Source organism: Eurosta solidaginis, chromosome 5 (genome assembly GCF_040869045.1).
Source record: "Eurosta solidaginis isolate ZX-2024a chromosome 5, ASM4086904v1, whole genome shotgun sequence".
Lineage (NCBI taxonomy): Eukaryota > Metazoa > Arthropoda > Insecta > Diptera > Tephritidae > Eurosta > Eurosta solidaginis.
Window position 1 is genome coordinate 93,163,530 of NC_090323.1, and position 16,734 is coordinate 93,180,263.

General features: G+C 41.0%; 1 protein-coding gene across 7 annotated transcripts in view; it reads right to left on the bottom strand.

Moving 5' to 3' along the window:
• EMC10 (ER membrane protein complex subunit 10) overlaps positions 1-16,734 on the bottom strand; it is a 128,509-nt gene that overhangs the window by 66,787 nt on the left and 44,988 nt on the right. For 5 of the 7 annotated variants that reach the window (XR_010953719.1, XR_010953720.1, XM_067789430.1 and 2 more), the window contains exon 4: positions 14,995-15,172. Coding sequence is in view for 4 of the 7 variants with exons in the window: in XM_067789430.1 (XP_067645531.1) it covers positions 14,995-15,172 (178 nt within the window). In the remaining 3 variants the exon portion in view is untranslated. Of the gene's footprint in view, positions 1-397; positions 561-13,119; positions 14,083-14,151; positions 14,901-14,994; positions 15,173-16,734 lie in introns of those variants that run through there. The other 2 variants (XR_010953721.1, XM_067789428.1) reach the window with 2 other exon arrangements.

The following is a 16,734-nucleotide window of genomic DNA, read 5'->3' on the forward strand; positions in this document are numbered from 1 at the left end:
ACAACTACAGTACCCGGAGCCGCCCAAGAAACGAGCACGGTGTCACTATTGTGTGACTGAAAAAAAAAAGCTAGTTGAGAAAACAAAACCGAATTGATATGTGCCATTTGCAAAAAAAAAATGTCTGTAAACGAAGTCACAACCGTAATGTATGCATCAAATGCACTAATAGTAATATAAATGTTTGAAAATAAGTTATTAACTTTCAAATATTGCATTTAATTCATTTTATCAATATGAAATACATTCGGGTCGAAAACGACCCTAAACGTAGAATTATGAAGTTTTTTTTTTCCGTAGGTCTACGGTTAATGCGGTTTTGAAACTCCGTTCTCCCTCTATCATCCTTATTAAAATAAGCTGAATGTCAAGTTGACGATCAAATCCAAAGCTCGAATTTTTATATTCATTGGTTAATTTATTTGGTAATATTTTCACAAAAGATTTACTCGACATGAATACTTCTCAAATTGAAAAGATGTAGTGAACTATTTTGTTGTATCCTGGTTAGTAGCGCCGGATATAAACAACAGCAAGGCAACAGGAACAATGTACATCCACTGAAAATAAATTATTTAAATATAATTGAAAAATGTTTGAAAAACACAACAAGGCAGTGACAGGGTAAAACTGTAGTAAAGTTTAACTGTAGTTTATACCCGCACTGAAAAACCGGGCGAAAGGGTATTAATTTTTAATCTTATGAAACTCTTAAACTTAAGCACTTAAGGCTTGGTTTCTTCGCAATCGGTGCCCCTATGCAGCGGCCGTTACGTAGCGGTAGAGTACGTTGTCAGAAATATTTCAAAGCAACAATTTTTTTAATATATTTTTTTCTTGCATGTGAATTAAAAAAAAAAATCAATAACCTAAAAAAACATGCAAAATTGCAAAATTTAACTATTCGGATCGTCTGCGGTGAGTGATTGAAGTTTTCAGCAAAGCGGTGCCCTGAAAACGGTGAGTCTAGCGGCACCGCTTTTGGAGAAAACCACGCCTTTACACATACTGTTAGATGAACAACCCTTCTTGAATATTTAAATTTGCTAATACACCCTCAAAATCTCGAGATATTTGTAAAAAAAAGTTATAGATACACAAGTTACGGTTATAAGTCGATGCAGAAAGGTGTACTGCGTAAAAAGACCGCGGCATACTCTCCTGCTCCGGGAAGGTATAGAACCCAATCCGGGTCCGTCTCGTGACCCCGGTCCTGAGAAATGGTTTTGCTGCGTTTGCCGGAAAAGAATATTTTTAGGACGGTCATACTCTCAGTATATAACGTGCAAGGGATGGTTGCATCGGACAGGTTGTTCTGGGCTAGATCCCAAAACCCGACGTTGTTGTTGTTGTAGCAATGATTCGCCCCACCTAACAGCCGCGACCGATCACAAATTGTCATCAATATCCTCTAACGGGAGTCTAAGGAAACTTGCCGTTTCAACAGGGGTGGACCATAAGGAAAGGGGTGTTAGAGGCGTTGGTTCCACATTACAAATCCCGACGTCCTTGTAGCTTTTATAAATCTTTTGTGGCTTCTTGCTGTTCAAGCCCAAGGCCGTCCCGTAGTCTACGCATCAGCGCCCCTCCATTACCTTCCAGAAACTCCGCTGCTCAGTAAGCCAGGACAAGTACCCGCTGCTGATCGCGCCCTACGGCGCCCCCAGCTCATACGGCCGCTCCCACTAACAACTACAATATCCGTAGTAGAGTCGGTAGCAATGCCGAGCACCAGCCCCCGCCCCCGTCTTCTTCCCTCTCTTTTCCTGGAGCAATCGTACAGGTCAGGGAAACAGACTCTTAGTCCCTACCACCTTTTGCACCGTTTGGCAGCACAGAATATATATGTTTGCGTCATCCGCCCGATGCAGCTCCTGCCTTGGATGATGTCCCTTTCCTAGATTTTCTGGTCTCCGCGACGGCAACCTCCGACGGGATTCATTGCGCCATGTTGCCAGGCCGCAAACCCAAATACTCCGGGTACCCCAATGCTTACCCATGGACGTCCAGTCCCAGGGCAACAACAGCAATTACGTCCTGGCCTTCCACAACTCAGGCGTAGTCACCCGTCACTTACTCATACAGTGACGACGTCTTCCCCGCTGCACTGCAGAATTCTGTAGTTAACCTGTAATGGATTAACTGGGAAGATCACGGATATAGTCGATTTCATGAAGAGGCACAACATCCGCATCGCTGCGACTCAATAGACTTATTTCAAATGTTCACAGAAAAGATCGCGAAAGCGGAAATTGAGGCGTTTATCATACACCACTCAGTGCAATATTATATATTTGATCCCGGTGGATACCGCCCTGATATCGGAGCCTTACGCACTGGCGATAATCGCATTATCTTAAGCGATTTCAATGCCCATCACGATCTATGGCGTTCAAACCTGCAGGCGGACAGCAGGGGTGAGATGTTGGCAGATCAAATAGAAGAAACGACGTTCTGCACAATAAACGGAGACGCCCCCACTCGTATGGTAGGAAGCTGTCACAGTTCGCCAGATATATCAATCGTGAGCGCAGGACTTGTAAACTGCATCAACTGGCAGCCGATGGTAACATTGGTATCCGACCACCTGCCTATACTTTTTTCGCCCTCCCTATCCCGACTGATGCTCGCCAAGGAGAGCGTGTTTTCCGTAAGGTCATTGAATCCGCCTCGGCTCGCTTTATTCCCGCCGGAAGAATTCCCAAAATCCGGCCTCATTTTCCAGCGGGGGCCGCAAATTTAGCGAGATAATGTGACCTTAAAAGACAGCTCGATCCCGGCGACCCCCAAATAATGGATATAAACCAACGCATTAGATTGCTTATGGATGAACACAAGCGGGCCAAATGGGAGGAGTATCTAAGTAGTTGTAACTCTCTACCGGTGTGGGTAAGCTTTGGTCCACCGTAAAGTCCCTATCGAATCCGTCTAAGCACAGTGACACAATTTCCATCGCCTTTGGCGATAAAGTGCTGTCGGATGCGAAAAAATGCGCGAGCGCTTTTTGCCGATAATAAATCATGTATTCTACGGTTGACAAAGTTAGACAGCGCGTCCCCAATTACCATCACCGCCAAAGAGGTTGAGGATGCCATCGGTCATCATACATCCACTGAAAATAAATTATTTAAATATAATTGAAAAATTTTTGAAAAACACAACAAGGCCCGGTGACAGGGTAAAACTGTAGTAAAGTTTAACTGTAGTTTATACCCGCACTGAAAAACCGGGCGAAAGGGTATTAATTTTTAATCTTATGAAACTCTTAAACTTAAGCACTTAAGGCTTGGTTTCTTCGAAATCGGTGCCCCTATGCAGCGGCCGTTACGTAGCGGTAGAGTACGTTGTCAGAAATATTTCAAAGCAACAATTTTTTTAATATATTTTTTTCTTGCATGTGAATTAAAAAAAAAAATCAATAACCTAAAAAAACATGCAAAAATGCAAAATTTAACTATTCGGATCGTCTGCGGTGAGTGATTGAAGTTTTTAGCAAAGCGGTGCCGTGAAAACGGTGAGTCTAGCGGCACCGCTTTTGGAGAAAACCACGCCTTTACACATACTGTTAGATGAACAACCCTTCTTGAATATTTAAATTTGCCAATACACCCTCAAAATCTCGAGATATTTGTAAAAAAAAGTTATAGATACACAAGTTACGGTTATAAGTCGATGCAGAAAGGTGTACTGCGTAAAAAGACCGCGGCATACTCTCCTGCTCCGGGAAGGTATAGAACCCAATCCGGGTCCGTCTCGTGACCCCGGTCCTGAGAAATGGTTTTGCTGCGTTTGCCGGAAAAGAATCTTTTTAGGACGGTCATACTCTCAGTATATAACGTGCAAGGGATGGTTGCATCGGACAGGTTGTTCTGGGATAGATCCCAAAACCCGACGTTGTTGTTGTTGTAGCAATGCTTCGCCCCACCTAAGAGCCGTGACCGATCACAAATTGTCATCAATATCCTCTAACGGGAGTCCAAGGAAACTTGCCGTTTCAACAGGGGTGGACCATAAGGAAAGGGGTGTTAGAGGCGTTGGTTCCACATTACAAAACCCGACGTCCTTGTAGCTTTTATAAATCTTTTGTGGCTTCTTGCTGTTCAAGCCCAAGGGCGTCCCGTAGTCTACGCATAAGCGCCCCTCCATTACCTTCCAGCAACTCCGCTGCTCAGTAAGCCAGGACAAGTACCCGCTGCTGATCGGGCCCTACGGCGCCCCCAGCTCATACGGCCGCTCCCACTAACAACTACAATCTCCGTAGTAGAGTCGGTAGCAATGCCGAGCACCAGCCCCCGCCCCCGTCTTCTTCCCTCTCTTTTCCTGCAGCAATCGTACAGGTCAGGGAAACAGACTCTTAGTCCCTACCACCTTTTGCACCGTTTGGCAGCACAGAATATATATGTTTGCGTCATCCGCCCGATGCAGCTCCTGCCTTGGATGATGTCCCTTTCCTAGATTTTCTGGTCTCCGCGACGGCAACCTCCGACGGGATTAATTGCGCCATGTTGCCAGGCCGCAAACCCAAATACTCCGGGTACCCCAATGCTTACCCATGGACGTCCAGTCCCAGGGCAACAACAGCAATTACGTCCTGGCCTTCCACAACTCAGGCGTAGTCACCCGTCACTTACTCATAGAGTGACGACGTCTTCCCCGCAGCACTGCAGAATTCTGTAGTTAACCTGTAATGGATTAACTGGGAAGATCACGGATATAGTCGATTTCATGAAGAGGCACAACATCCGCATCGCTGCGACTCAATAGACTTATTTCAAATGTTCACAGAAAAGATCGCGAGAGCGGAAATTGAGGCGTTTATCATACACCACTCAGTGCAATATTATATATTTGATCCCGGTGGATACCGCCCTGATATCGGAGCCTTACGCAGTGGCGATAATCGCATTATCTTAAGCGATTTCAATGCCCATCACGATCTATGGCATTCAAACCTGCAGGCGGACAGCAGGGGTGAGATGTAGGCAGATCAAATAGAAGAAACGACGTTCTGCACAATAAACGGAGACGCCCCCACTCGTATGGTAGGAAGCTGTCACAGTTCGCCAGATATATCAATCGTGAGCGCAGGACTTGTAAACTGCATCAACTGGCAGCCGATGGTAACATTGGTATCCGACCACCTGCCTATACTTGTTTCGCCCTCCCTATCCCGACTGATGCTCGCCAAGGAGAGCGTGTTTTCCGTAAGGTCATTGACTCCGCCTCGGCTCGCTTTATTCCCGCCGGAAGAATTCCCGAAATCCGGCCTCATTTTCCAGCGGGGGCCGCAAATTTAGAGAGATAATGTGACCTTAAAAGACAGCTCGATCCCGGCGACCCCCAAATAATAGATATAAACCAACGCATTAGATTGCTTATGGATGAACACAAGCGGGCGAAATGGGCGGAGTATCTAAGTAGTTGTAACCTCTCTACCGGTGTGGGTAAGCTTTGGTCCACCGTAAAGTCCCTATCGAATCCGTCTAAGCACAGTGACACAATTTCCATCGCCTTTGGCGATAAAGTGCTGTCGGATGCGAAAAAATGCGCGAGCGCTTTTTGCCGATAATAAATATTCTACGGTTGACAAAGTTAGACAGCGCGTCCCCAATTACCATCACCGCCAAAGAGGTTGAGGATGCCATCGGTCATGCTAAACCATCTAAAGCAGTGGGCCCAGACGGCATAGCCATGCCGATGCTTAAAAGCCTAGGAAAAGAGGGTTTCAAATATTTAGCACATGTCTTCAACCTGTAACTTTCCCACTTTGTCATTCCCGAAAAATGGAAAATGGCCAAGGTGGTCCCGCTACTGAAGCCTGGGAAACCAGCTAACATAGGAGATTTATAATTCCCGATATCTATTCTATCGGCAGTAGCCAAGACACTTGAAGCCATTTTGCTACCTTATTTCAAAGCAAATTTGCAACTAGTCTTCCGTCAGCATGGCTTTAGAAACCTTCATAGCACAACCACCGCGCTAAATGCCATCGGCACCCAGATAAATTGCGGTTTAAATCAAATCGGCCGCCGTGGTGTGATGGTAGCGTGCTCCGCCTACCACACCGTATGCCCTGGGTTCACACCCCGGACAAAGCAACATCAAAATTTTAGAAATAAGGTTTTTCAATTAGAAGAAATTTTGTCTAAGCGGGGTCGCCCCTCGGCAGTGTTTGGCAAGCGCTCCGGGTGTATTTCTGCCATGAAAAGCTCTCAGTGAAAACTCATCTGCCTTGCAGATGCCGTTCGGAGTCGGCATAAAACATGTAGGTCCCGTCCGGCCATTTTGTAGGGAAAATCAAGAGGAGCACGACGCAAATTGGAAGAGAAGCTCGGCCTTAGATCTCTTCGGCGGTTATCGCGCCTTATATTTATTTATTTATTAAATCAAAACCCCAACCATACTCGTTACGCTAGACCTAGACCTATCAAAACCGTTTGATACGGTCAACCATGGCACGTTACTGCAAGACCTGGAAGGGTCTACCCTTGCACCAAGTCTTAAAAGATGGACCGCAAATTATCTGGGTGGTCGGCAGGCATCGCTGCAATTTAGAAACGCCACATCAAAACCAAGAAGAATTAAACAAGGGGTGCCACAGGATGGGGTCTTATCCCCACTTTTGTTTAACTTCTACATATCAAAGCTACCTTCGCCACCAGAAGGAGTTACTATCGTTTTCTACGCCGATGACTGCACAATAAAGGCCACAGGCCCAGGCCCATAGATCGATGAGCTTTGCAACAAAATAAACGACTACCTCCCTGATCTCTCCAGTTTTTTCACCTCGCGAAACCTGACATTATCACCGACTAAATCATCGGCGCCCTTATTTGCAACGTCACAAATGTCTACCATTTTGAACATCGACGTCAATGGCACTACGCTACCGACTGTCTTACACCCCAAAATCTTGGGTGTGACGTTTGATCAGGATCTACATTTTGGTGAGCATGCAGCCGCAATTTTACCAAAAATCCAGAGCCGTAATAAAATCCTCAAATCTCTTGCTGGCAGTACTTGGGGAAAAGATAAAGAAACGCTCATTACCAATTACAAAGCAATTGGCCAGCCGATTGCATGCTACGCGTCCCCGATATGATCGCCAAGGCTAAAGAATACTCGCTGGAAGAAGCTACATGCCTGTTCCAGAACCGCCACGGGCTGTCTTTTTATGTCCCCAGAACACCACCTGCATAATGAGGCGAGAATACTCCCCATCAGGGAGAGAAATGAGATGCTGACCAAACAGTTCCTGTTGAATACCCAGAAACCTGGGCACCCCAACAGACATTTGATTGGTGAACCAACACAGCCCAGTGGCTTCAGCAGTCATCTCCGTAAGCATTATGAAGAAATACGTCACCTGAGAACACAGCCGTATGAAGCTAGAAAACACAAGCAGATCCTCAGTGAACTCCACAAACAGGCGCGGGCCTCTATGCCAGGAATTGCCCGGTGAATCCTGTACTCAAAGAACAATACCCAAAACTTGCAGAAGAGGAACGCCGACATACAAAACATACGTCCTGCTTGTAACGTGTCCCCACATGACACCAACCATCTCTTCAACTCTATTGTGGAACCAACGCCTCTAGCACCCCTGTTGATACAGCAAGTTTCCTTGGACTCCCGTTAGAGGATATTGATGACAATTTGTGTTCGGTCGCACCTATTGGATGGTGCGAAGCACTGCTACAGCAACAACAGCAACATAAGAGACCTAAAAGAAACGTTGGAAATTGCAAAAAAAATCAAAAAGGCCCTGCCATACACTGGTGACAAACACTAAACGGCCTAGAGGTTAGCTGCGAGTATTAAAATAAGCAGCCCCTGACTAAACCGCTGGCGGGGCTTAAAAGGCCTCATGCACCCTGTGAACCCCCAGTGACGGGGCGACTAGATGCCGCCCTGAAGTTAAGCATCCAGGCATCCAGCATTGAGGTTGCCCTAAGGGAATACCTACAAAAGAAATATATTATTATTATACATCCTAGATTTAATTGATGTCAATACAACTCAAATGACAATATAATAAGTTATCAGGGCTGTACATATTCCATGGGACTAATTAGTCTATGCTTAGTTGGAACATAATTGTTACATGATCTGAAAATCGATGCTCATCCAACCAATCTTTCACACGTAACCTATGAGTACAATAAGTTTATGCGTGTTTCGGAGTACTCTGTGATCCTAGTATAAAAATTAAAAACTTGTTTCATTGCATGGTGAGGAAATAATTCATTAAGCTCTCTACTATAATTGTTGCTACATTCAAGTTAATGTTGAAATCACCTATCACGATAGTATTTTGTATGCAATCACTAAGTGTCCGTCATATTTCCTCCATATAAATTGGAAAATTAGCATCACTAGCACTCGATGAATGATAGATAACACCAGTTTGCCACGTTCTACCAAAGTTTTTTAATTTAAGAACTATGCACCATATACTTCTATCTACTGACTGGTTTATTATTGCTACAATGCATAGTGCATCACGCACTAGAGTTTAACACCACCTACATGTCTGCTATGCTTGTCGCATCGCACTACAGTATACGAGCGAAACTGAGTTGCAGCAATGCAAGTTTCCGGATAAACAGTTTCAATTAACTCCTCGAGTTTTGCTTTACTTGCTAATATACTACAATCATACCTTGATGTCTGTATCACGTTCAGAGCTCAATGTAGTATCAAAACAGTGCTGGATGATGGACCAACATGCGTAGGGACCCTTCCCCTGTTGGCTATCTTCAAATTGGTTTGCAGCGTGTAACAAAGTAGACACCCGCCTCTTTCATGCGTATCTTGTCCTCCCAACATGTTGTTGTGTGCATTTGCATCCGTGCGTTTGACCAAGCACTCTTGGCGTCTTCCTCTTATACTAGCCTCTTTAGTGACGCTTATGTTACTGAAGCCCTTTTTCTACATTAGTTAGACCGATACTAGAATACGGAGCAATAGTGTGGAATCCGCGATATCGAATTCATGCAGACAGATTAGAATCAATGCAAAATCAATTTTTACTCTTCTCTTAAAGGTATTTTCAGTGGGACTCTGTGCATAATCTTCCCCCTTATACTATTCGGTTGAAACTTGTCAATCTTCGAACTCTTGCACGTCATAAAGAAATGCCAGGCGTAATATTTATGGCTAAACTACTGAATGGATTGATTTCTAGCCCTTTTCTTTCAAACAAAGGAAGCTTCAACGTCGAAGTAAACTTTGACGCTCGTGATGGCGTCAAGACATTACAAATGAATGAAGCAGTGTAGAACTAATTTCGAATTAAATTAACCTTTTCTATAACGAAATAAACTTTTACTATAAAAAATGCCTTAAATGCCTTTCGGTTCAATTAGACGATTTTACACAACTTTTTTTTTTGGGTTGACCGGGTAGTGTGTGCGTAATTTTCAGGCTTAAAAGTTTCCACTTTTAGGTCCACTTTCAGAAGGGCCAGTTAAATTTTTAACTCAGAGGTTACTTGACATGAGGGGTTTGAACATACATTGCTGACACATTTGAGCTAAAAAAAAACAATAACTTGCCTTTCTGCAAGTGGGCATTACTTATTTTATATTTATTTCACTTTATCCTTAGCTATTTTATAGGACTTATTTAGTTCGATTCACTTTTTATCCCTAACTATTTCATTTTATTAGCGGTATTTATTCAGTTTGATTCATTTCTAACTTGTATTGTGTTGTATTAGGATCAGTCCAGCTATCAGATCTAGAAGCAAAAGTAGGGTTGATCCCAGAAAACTTCTGGTATTTGGGTTACAGCATGATAAAACATAAAAAAAATAAAATAAATGTAAGGCGCGATAACCTCCGAAGAGATCTAAGGCCGAGCTTCCCTTCCAATTTGCGTCGTGCTCCTCTTGATTTTTCCCTACAAATTGGCCGGACGGGACCTACATGTTTTATGCCGACTCCGAACGGCATCTGCAAGGCAGATGAGTTTTCACTGAGAGCTTTTTATGGCAGAAATACAATCGGAGCGCTTGCCAGACACTGTCGAGGGGCGACCCCGCTTAGAAAAATTTTCTTCTAATTGAAAAATCTTATTTCTAAATTTTTGATGTTGCTTTGCCCGGGAGTTGAACCCAGGGCATAGGTGTGATAGGCGGAGCACGCTACCATCACACCACGGTGGCCGCCATAAAACATAACAAGTTAAAATAGCTATCAAAATGCTATACCATCTTATTAATAGGAACTCCAATTTGAGCAAGGAAAATAAATTAGTAATCTACAATTCCATTTTCCTATCTATAATATTATATGCTTGCCCAGCATGGGGCATAACTGCAAACTCGCATATTAAAAAATTGCAAATATGCCAAAACAAAGTTCTCAAAATGATGCTTGGGCTACCTTGGGATTTTTCCACTAGAAGACTTCATAGGGAGTCGAATGTAAATATGATAAATGAACAAATTCAAAAAATGACTGAACGGTTTAAAATACGCTGTAGTATGTCTGACAATACTTTAATCTCAAATCTTTATAATTAAGGTATTATAATTAAGGTATTTTATGTAAAGATAATCAAACTAGCTTCTAAGATTTATAGCGAAGGTTTTTTCATAGTAGTTTTCCTCCGAAATAGCTACCTATAAAAGTACCGAAAAATCTGTGATAACAAAAAACATGTTGTAGAATTGAGGTTTAGTTACCATATTCTGTAAGTTTTGCTAAAAATTATAGATGTAAGATTTTTCTTTTGTCTACTAAATAAAACACAATTGATGAATAACAAAATGGTCATTATACTTGATTGGGGTTTCCCGTTTGGTCGACAAATAAACTATGGAAAGACTAAACACAAAATCAGTCATCATAATTGATCGGCCAGTTTAACCTAACCGAATGGAAAACTTTTATCCCGGCTCCTAGGGGTCGAAATAATTTAATTCTGCACATATATTGAACCATAGGTAAAATTTAAAAAATAACAAAAAAAAAAGACAGTGTGAAGGTTGAAGGTTGGATAAATTAAATGATACCAATCAAATCATAATTTCTGCACAACGAACATACAATAACACAAACATAAATCAGAGGGTGAAAATACTTAATATGCCGTGCAACTGCGGTCAAAAAGTGAATCGTGAGAATCCAAAAGTGCAGTGCAGTGGATGTAAAGAGTTTTTTCACCTTGAATGTGTAGGTTTGCTTCAGAGTGACTTGGATTTTCTGCTCACTTCGGGAAAGCCGTTTTTCTGCAAAGCCTGCTCAGCTGAGAGGCTCTCATCTATACGTTCGCAGCCCCTGTCAACTCTGCCGCTTAAAACAAATAATATATCTGATGTCAGTGAAGATTGCATAATCCGAAGCATCAAATTGCTTTTGTTGCTAATGAACTTAATAAAGTAAGGCAAGGGAATGAACACATTCTGTTACGTTTCAATGCATTGCATGAAGACAACAAAAATCTACTGCTGAAATCTGATGATCTTATTGCCGAAGTTCCCTCATTGCGCTCTCAGGTTGATGCTAAAGATTCCGCTCTCTCAACACTAACTATTGAGGTTAAAAATCTTAGTAGCATTGTTGCTAAATTAGCTATTAACCTACCAAAGCAGCCTACAACCGCTGAAATTATTGCTGCGAATGCTGATAAAGGAAAACATAATCGCAAATGAGTCAGAACCTCAAATGAGCACAAATGATGACGTTACTATTTTGCCTTCCCCTTCTGTCAATGCTGTACCTATTGATAGTGAAATGACGTCAACGTCCTAATCAAAAGTGCGTAATGCTGCAGGCACTAAAAATACTAAGCGTAAGCTAGCAGTGACACTTCATGCTGCGTCGCCTCTGCTACGCATTCATACATTCCCATAGATAGCCTAACCAAAGTCAATTTAAAATTGGGTGTTTCGGAATGTTCATTTGATAAGGTGCTTAATCCAGCTATATGGCTTGAATTTGTGAAAATTCTTCCGTTTCGTTTTTTCACCAAGAAGGTGTATCAACACAACAACGATAACCAGTTCCGTTATTAATAATTCTTCCAATAAATAAAAAATATATTATCAAAATGTGTCTGGGTTGAGAACCAAATCTAAGCTGCTTTATGCCTTGAGCTCGCACCTGGACTATGATATTTTTGTTTTTGTTGAGACGTGGATAAACGAGAGTTTCTTTGATAATGAATATTTCGATTCGAATTTATACAATGTGTTTCGAAAGGACCGTGATTATATTAAAACTGGTCACAGTAGAGGCGGAGGTGTTCTTATAGCAGTTAATCGGAAATTTCGCTCGTCACTCGTGACATTGAAGAATGATGATACACTATTGGATCAGCTCTGCGTGGCAGTAAAAGGTGTTTCAAACATTTTAATCTGCGCTTCTTATATTCCTCCGACAAGCAACGATATGCTATACCGAGCACATGTGGACAATATTTTAGCAGTAGTCATAATAATGATAGTATCTGTGTCATGGGTGACTTCAACTTGGGCAATATTGTTTGGTCTTATATTGATGATAGTAATGAGCTATATGCAAATAACGTAAATAGGATATCTGAATCCTACTTGGTTGATAACTTATCCAGTTGCGGCCTTTCTCAGATAAATGGTTTTCGAAATCGGCTTTCTCGCATTTTAGACTTAATTTTTGTCAACGATAATGTACATTTTTCTTTATTTGAATGCCTTGATCCTTTATCTACTCCTGGTATTCATCATATACCATTCGTTTTAAAGGTCGAATTCTATGAGTTTAATTCGGTTCATTATGATGAACAAGTTACTAATTTCTGCTTCAGTCGAATGGATGCCGATATGGTTAACCTTGCAGTTGATGCCATTGATTGGAATTCAATATTTTCCAACGTTGATGTTGCTAACTGCTTTGAAATCTTTAAATATAAGTAAGGTGAGATCTGCGTTAAGCACATCCCAATCCTTAAGAAACCCAGATATAAAATACCTTGGTATACAAAACGATTGTTAAAACTTAAGAATTTAAGAAACAAATATTTCAAGAAGTTTAAATTATCCAAATCTGTTATATATAAAGAGAAATTTCTGTTTTATTCAAGTAAATTTAAATCCATGAACAGGGACTTGTAGCGTAATTATACTCGTAAGTTCGAATCGGATATAAAGCAAAACTCGAAATCATTTTGCAGATATGTCAATTCCAGAAAATCGTGTTCGAGTATACTTTCTGTTGTCTATCTCAATGAGACCAAAGCGCACTCCACTATTGAAGCTGTTAATCTCTTTGCTGATTTCTTCAAGTCAAACTTCGAAGCTGGCACTGACTTTGATGAGGTGTGTTACACGAACATAAATTCCCCAATAAATTTTGGATCGCTAGCCCTAACGCTCGCTGATATAGAAGAAGGAATCCATCAACTGAAGATGTCTACTAAAACCGATGTGGATGGGTTGTCTTCACACCTATTAAAAAATGTTCTGCCCTTGCTTCCCCATTATTAGTTCTGTTCAATAAATCACTTGAACGAGGAGTGTTTATTGATGCGTGGAAAATCAGTTCTATCACTCCAGTGTTTAAAAGTGGTAATAAGAACAATATTGCGAATTATCGGCCAATTTCAAAGATATCAACAGTCTGAAAACTATTTGAGGCTATAGTTAAAAATAAAATTTATTTTGCGGTAAATCACTTGATCTCCGCTCAACAACACGGTTTTGTTAAAGGTCGCTCTACAGTCTCAAACCTCGCCGTGTTTTCGGAATACTGCATTTCTGCGTTTCAAAATCGCCTTCAAGTTGATTCAATTTACACTGACTTTTCAAAAGCTTTTGACAAGGTGAACCACACAATTTTATTATTGAAACTGAGAGCTCTAGGATTTCATTCCACTATTTTAAAATCTCGTAAATGAGTGGTTACGGTTGATGGGGCATCATCTGATCCTTTCATTGCGACTTCTGGGGTTCCACAGGGCAGCATACTGGGCCCGCTTCTCTTCGTAATTTTCATCAATGATATAACCAACTGTTTCAATTACGCAAATTTTCTGTTGTACGCTGATGATATTAAGATTTTTTCGACAGCTACGAACAATGAATGGTAAGGCTCCAATCTGAAATAGATAATGTTGCCGACTGGTGTAAACGTAATAAGTTGAATCTTAATATAAAAGAGTGCTCACATGTTTGCTACTCAAAGTCTCGCTGTCCGTTACCCACATGGTATAAAATCGATGGTCTCCGATTATCCACTTTAAGTGAAATTATTGATCTTGGTGTTGTATTCGATTGTAAATTTCTGTTTCAAACCCATTTGAATTACATAATTGCGAAGGCCTTCATCAAACGATTTAGCTCTGATTTTACCGATCCTTACACATTAAAATTGCTATACACCTCTCTTGTGCGGTCTAAATTAGAATACGCCGTCTTTATCTGGAGGCCATTCTATAATTGTCACATTACCAGGCTTGAACGTGTGCAAAAAGTTTTTGTTCGCTTTGCCCTACGGTCGCTGCATTTCGATGACCCAATTCCTTCTTACAGTAGTCGCTGTTTGCTTATAATCGTTAAACAGCCGACGTTCTGTCTCTCACCTTTGTTTCCGACTTGATAAGTGGAGCGATTGACTGCCCATTTCTGCTGGGCAGAATTTGTTTCAACATCCCACAGAGGAGTTTACGCAATCACGATACTTTCTCGCTGGACACTGTTAGAACAAATTACGCGTCTAATGGTCCAATTTCAAGAGCTTTAAAAGAGTTTAATATGCTTTCAAATGTGGGTATGGACCTTTCCTTCACAAAACATACGTTTAAATCGATATTAAATGACTTATATACGTAAACTTTTAGGTAACTTTTAGTTTTTACGATTAAATAACTGTGTGTCTATTTTTTTCTTGTAATCTGTATGAAAATGTTCACATTTTCTAAATTGATACGAGATAAATAAATAAATAAATAAATATATCATAAATACTAAACAATATTTTAGTTTATATAGAATTAACAGTTACAACTTACATATTTAGCGAAGAATCCTCGATTGTCCCGAATTTCCCCACGTTCACGAGCTTCTCTTTCTTTATCTAATTTTTGAATAAAACTTGTAGTATCAGGATACGGAGCTATTTCTGAGTGTCTCACAACAATATCAGTTCTGAAGTTTTCCGAAGTAGACGTTGGTAACTGGTCATCGAAACTGAAAAATAATATAGTAACATTAAATTGCAAAGAAAACGGTAGAAACTTCCATTAAAATGTCATTCGTATTTAAAATTTGCTTCTTCAGACAAACATAACGTTACCCCCAAATACCGATGTCGTATGGAAATTTTCCAAATTTGGGATTAATGCATACTCGTATCGCCTGTGGTCGAAATTCGACCAACTTGTATTTTTTTAACTTAATCTATGCATCCAGTCGCAATAATAGAGCAGTGGAAAAATAGCAGACTTTGTAGTAGTGGTAGTAGAGCTGAAAATTCACTATAATTGAAAATTTGTTCATGAAAATACTTTTAGCTTCAGCTTAGTGCACAAAGTTTGTGTCCTTTATTTTGACTAAAAAACAGAAATCTTTCAATATTTTGCACTATTTTTAGTTAAGCGCCGATGTATTTCCTATCACCCAAGTGAGTGATAATGAACAAAAAGGCTTCAGTAAAATTTTTAAGTAGGAGTGAAGAAAAGCTGCACACTAAGCTAAAAAAATTACATGCACATAAATTTTTAAATTATGTAATTCTTAAGAAAGTGTAATGGACTCAAACCCTTAAGCTACTCATATAGATTATGAGATATATATCAGCAGCATAGTTAGAATAATCTTATATATTATTTCTAATTGCGATTGTGAGGACATAAAGAAATCTCTTTGTACTATGGCACTATCAGCCACGGCAATTTTTAGCACATGTCTTCAGCCTGCCCCTTTCCACATTTGTCATTCCCGAAAAATGGAAAATGGCCAAGGTGGTCCCGCTACCAAAGCCTGGGAAATCTGCTAACATAGGAGATTCATATCGCCCGATATCTCTCCTGTCGCCAGTAGCCAAGAGGCAAATTTGCAACTAGCCTGTCATCAGCATGGCTTTAGAAAACTTCATAGCATAACCACCGCGCTAAATGCCATTAGCACCCAGATAAATTGCGGTTTAAATCCAAACCCCCACCACAGAAGAGTACTCGTTGCGCTAGACCTTTCAAAAGCTTTTGATACGGTCAACCATGGCACGTTACTGCAAGACCTGGAAGGGTCTACCCTTCCCCCAAGTCTTAAAAGGTGGACCGCAAATTATCTGGGTGGTCGGCAGGCATCGGTGCAATTTATAAACGCAACATCAAAACCAAGAAGAATTAAACAAGTGGTGCCACAGGGTGGTGTCCTATTCCCACTTCTATCGTTTTCTACGCCGAAGACTGCACAATCGCTTCCCAAGACAGCCGGTTCTATGTACCGGAGCGCAGAATAATTTATGAAAACCAAAACGGTGTCTATAGTTCAATGTTCTGCGCTTGCTTATATTTGTCAGTGCCAATAGCCGTGTTTTTTAACACGCGTATATCCGTTTACGCTTAAACTTTATATTGACTGCTAAGAGACAAACTATAAATACACCTCTGAAATTGCTGCGCATAAATTTTGTCCTACTAAATTTCAATACGCATTATACTCAGATGTAACTGAAATATGTGTCTTTGTTTCACCCTGTACAGAATTAGTGTAGAGGTGAAACATAGACACATATTTCAGTTACACTA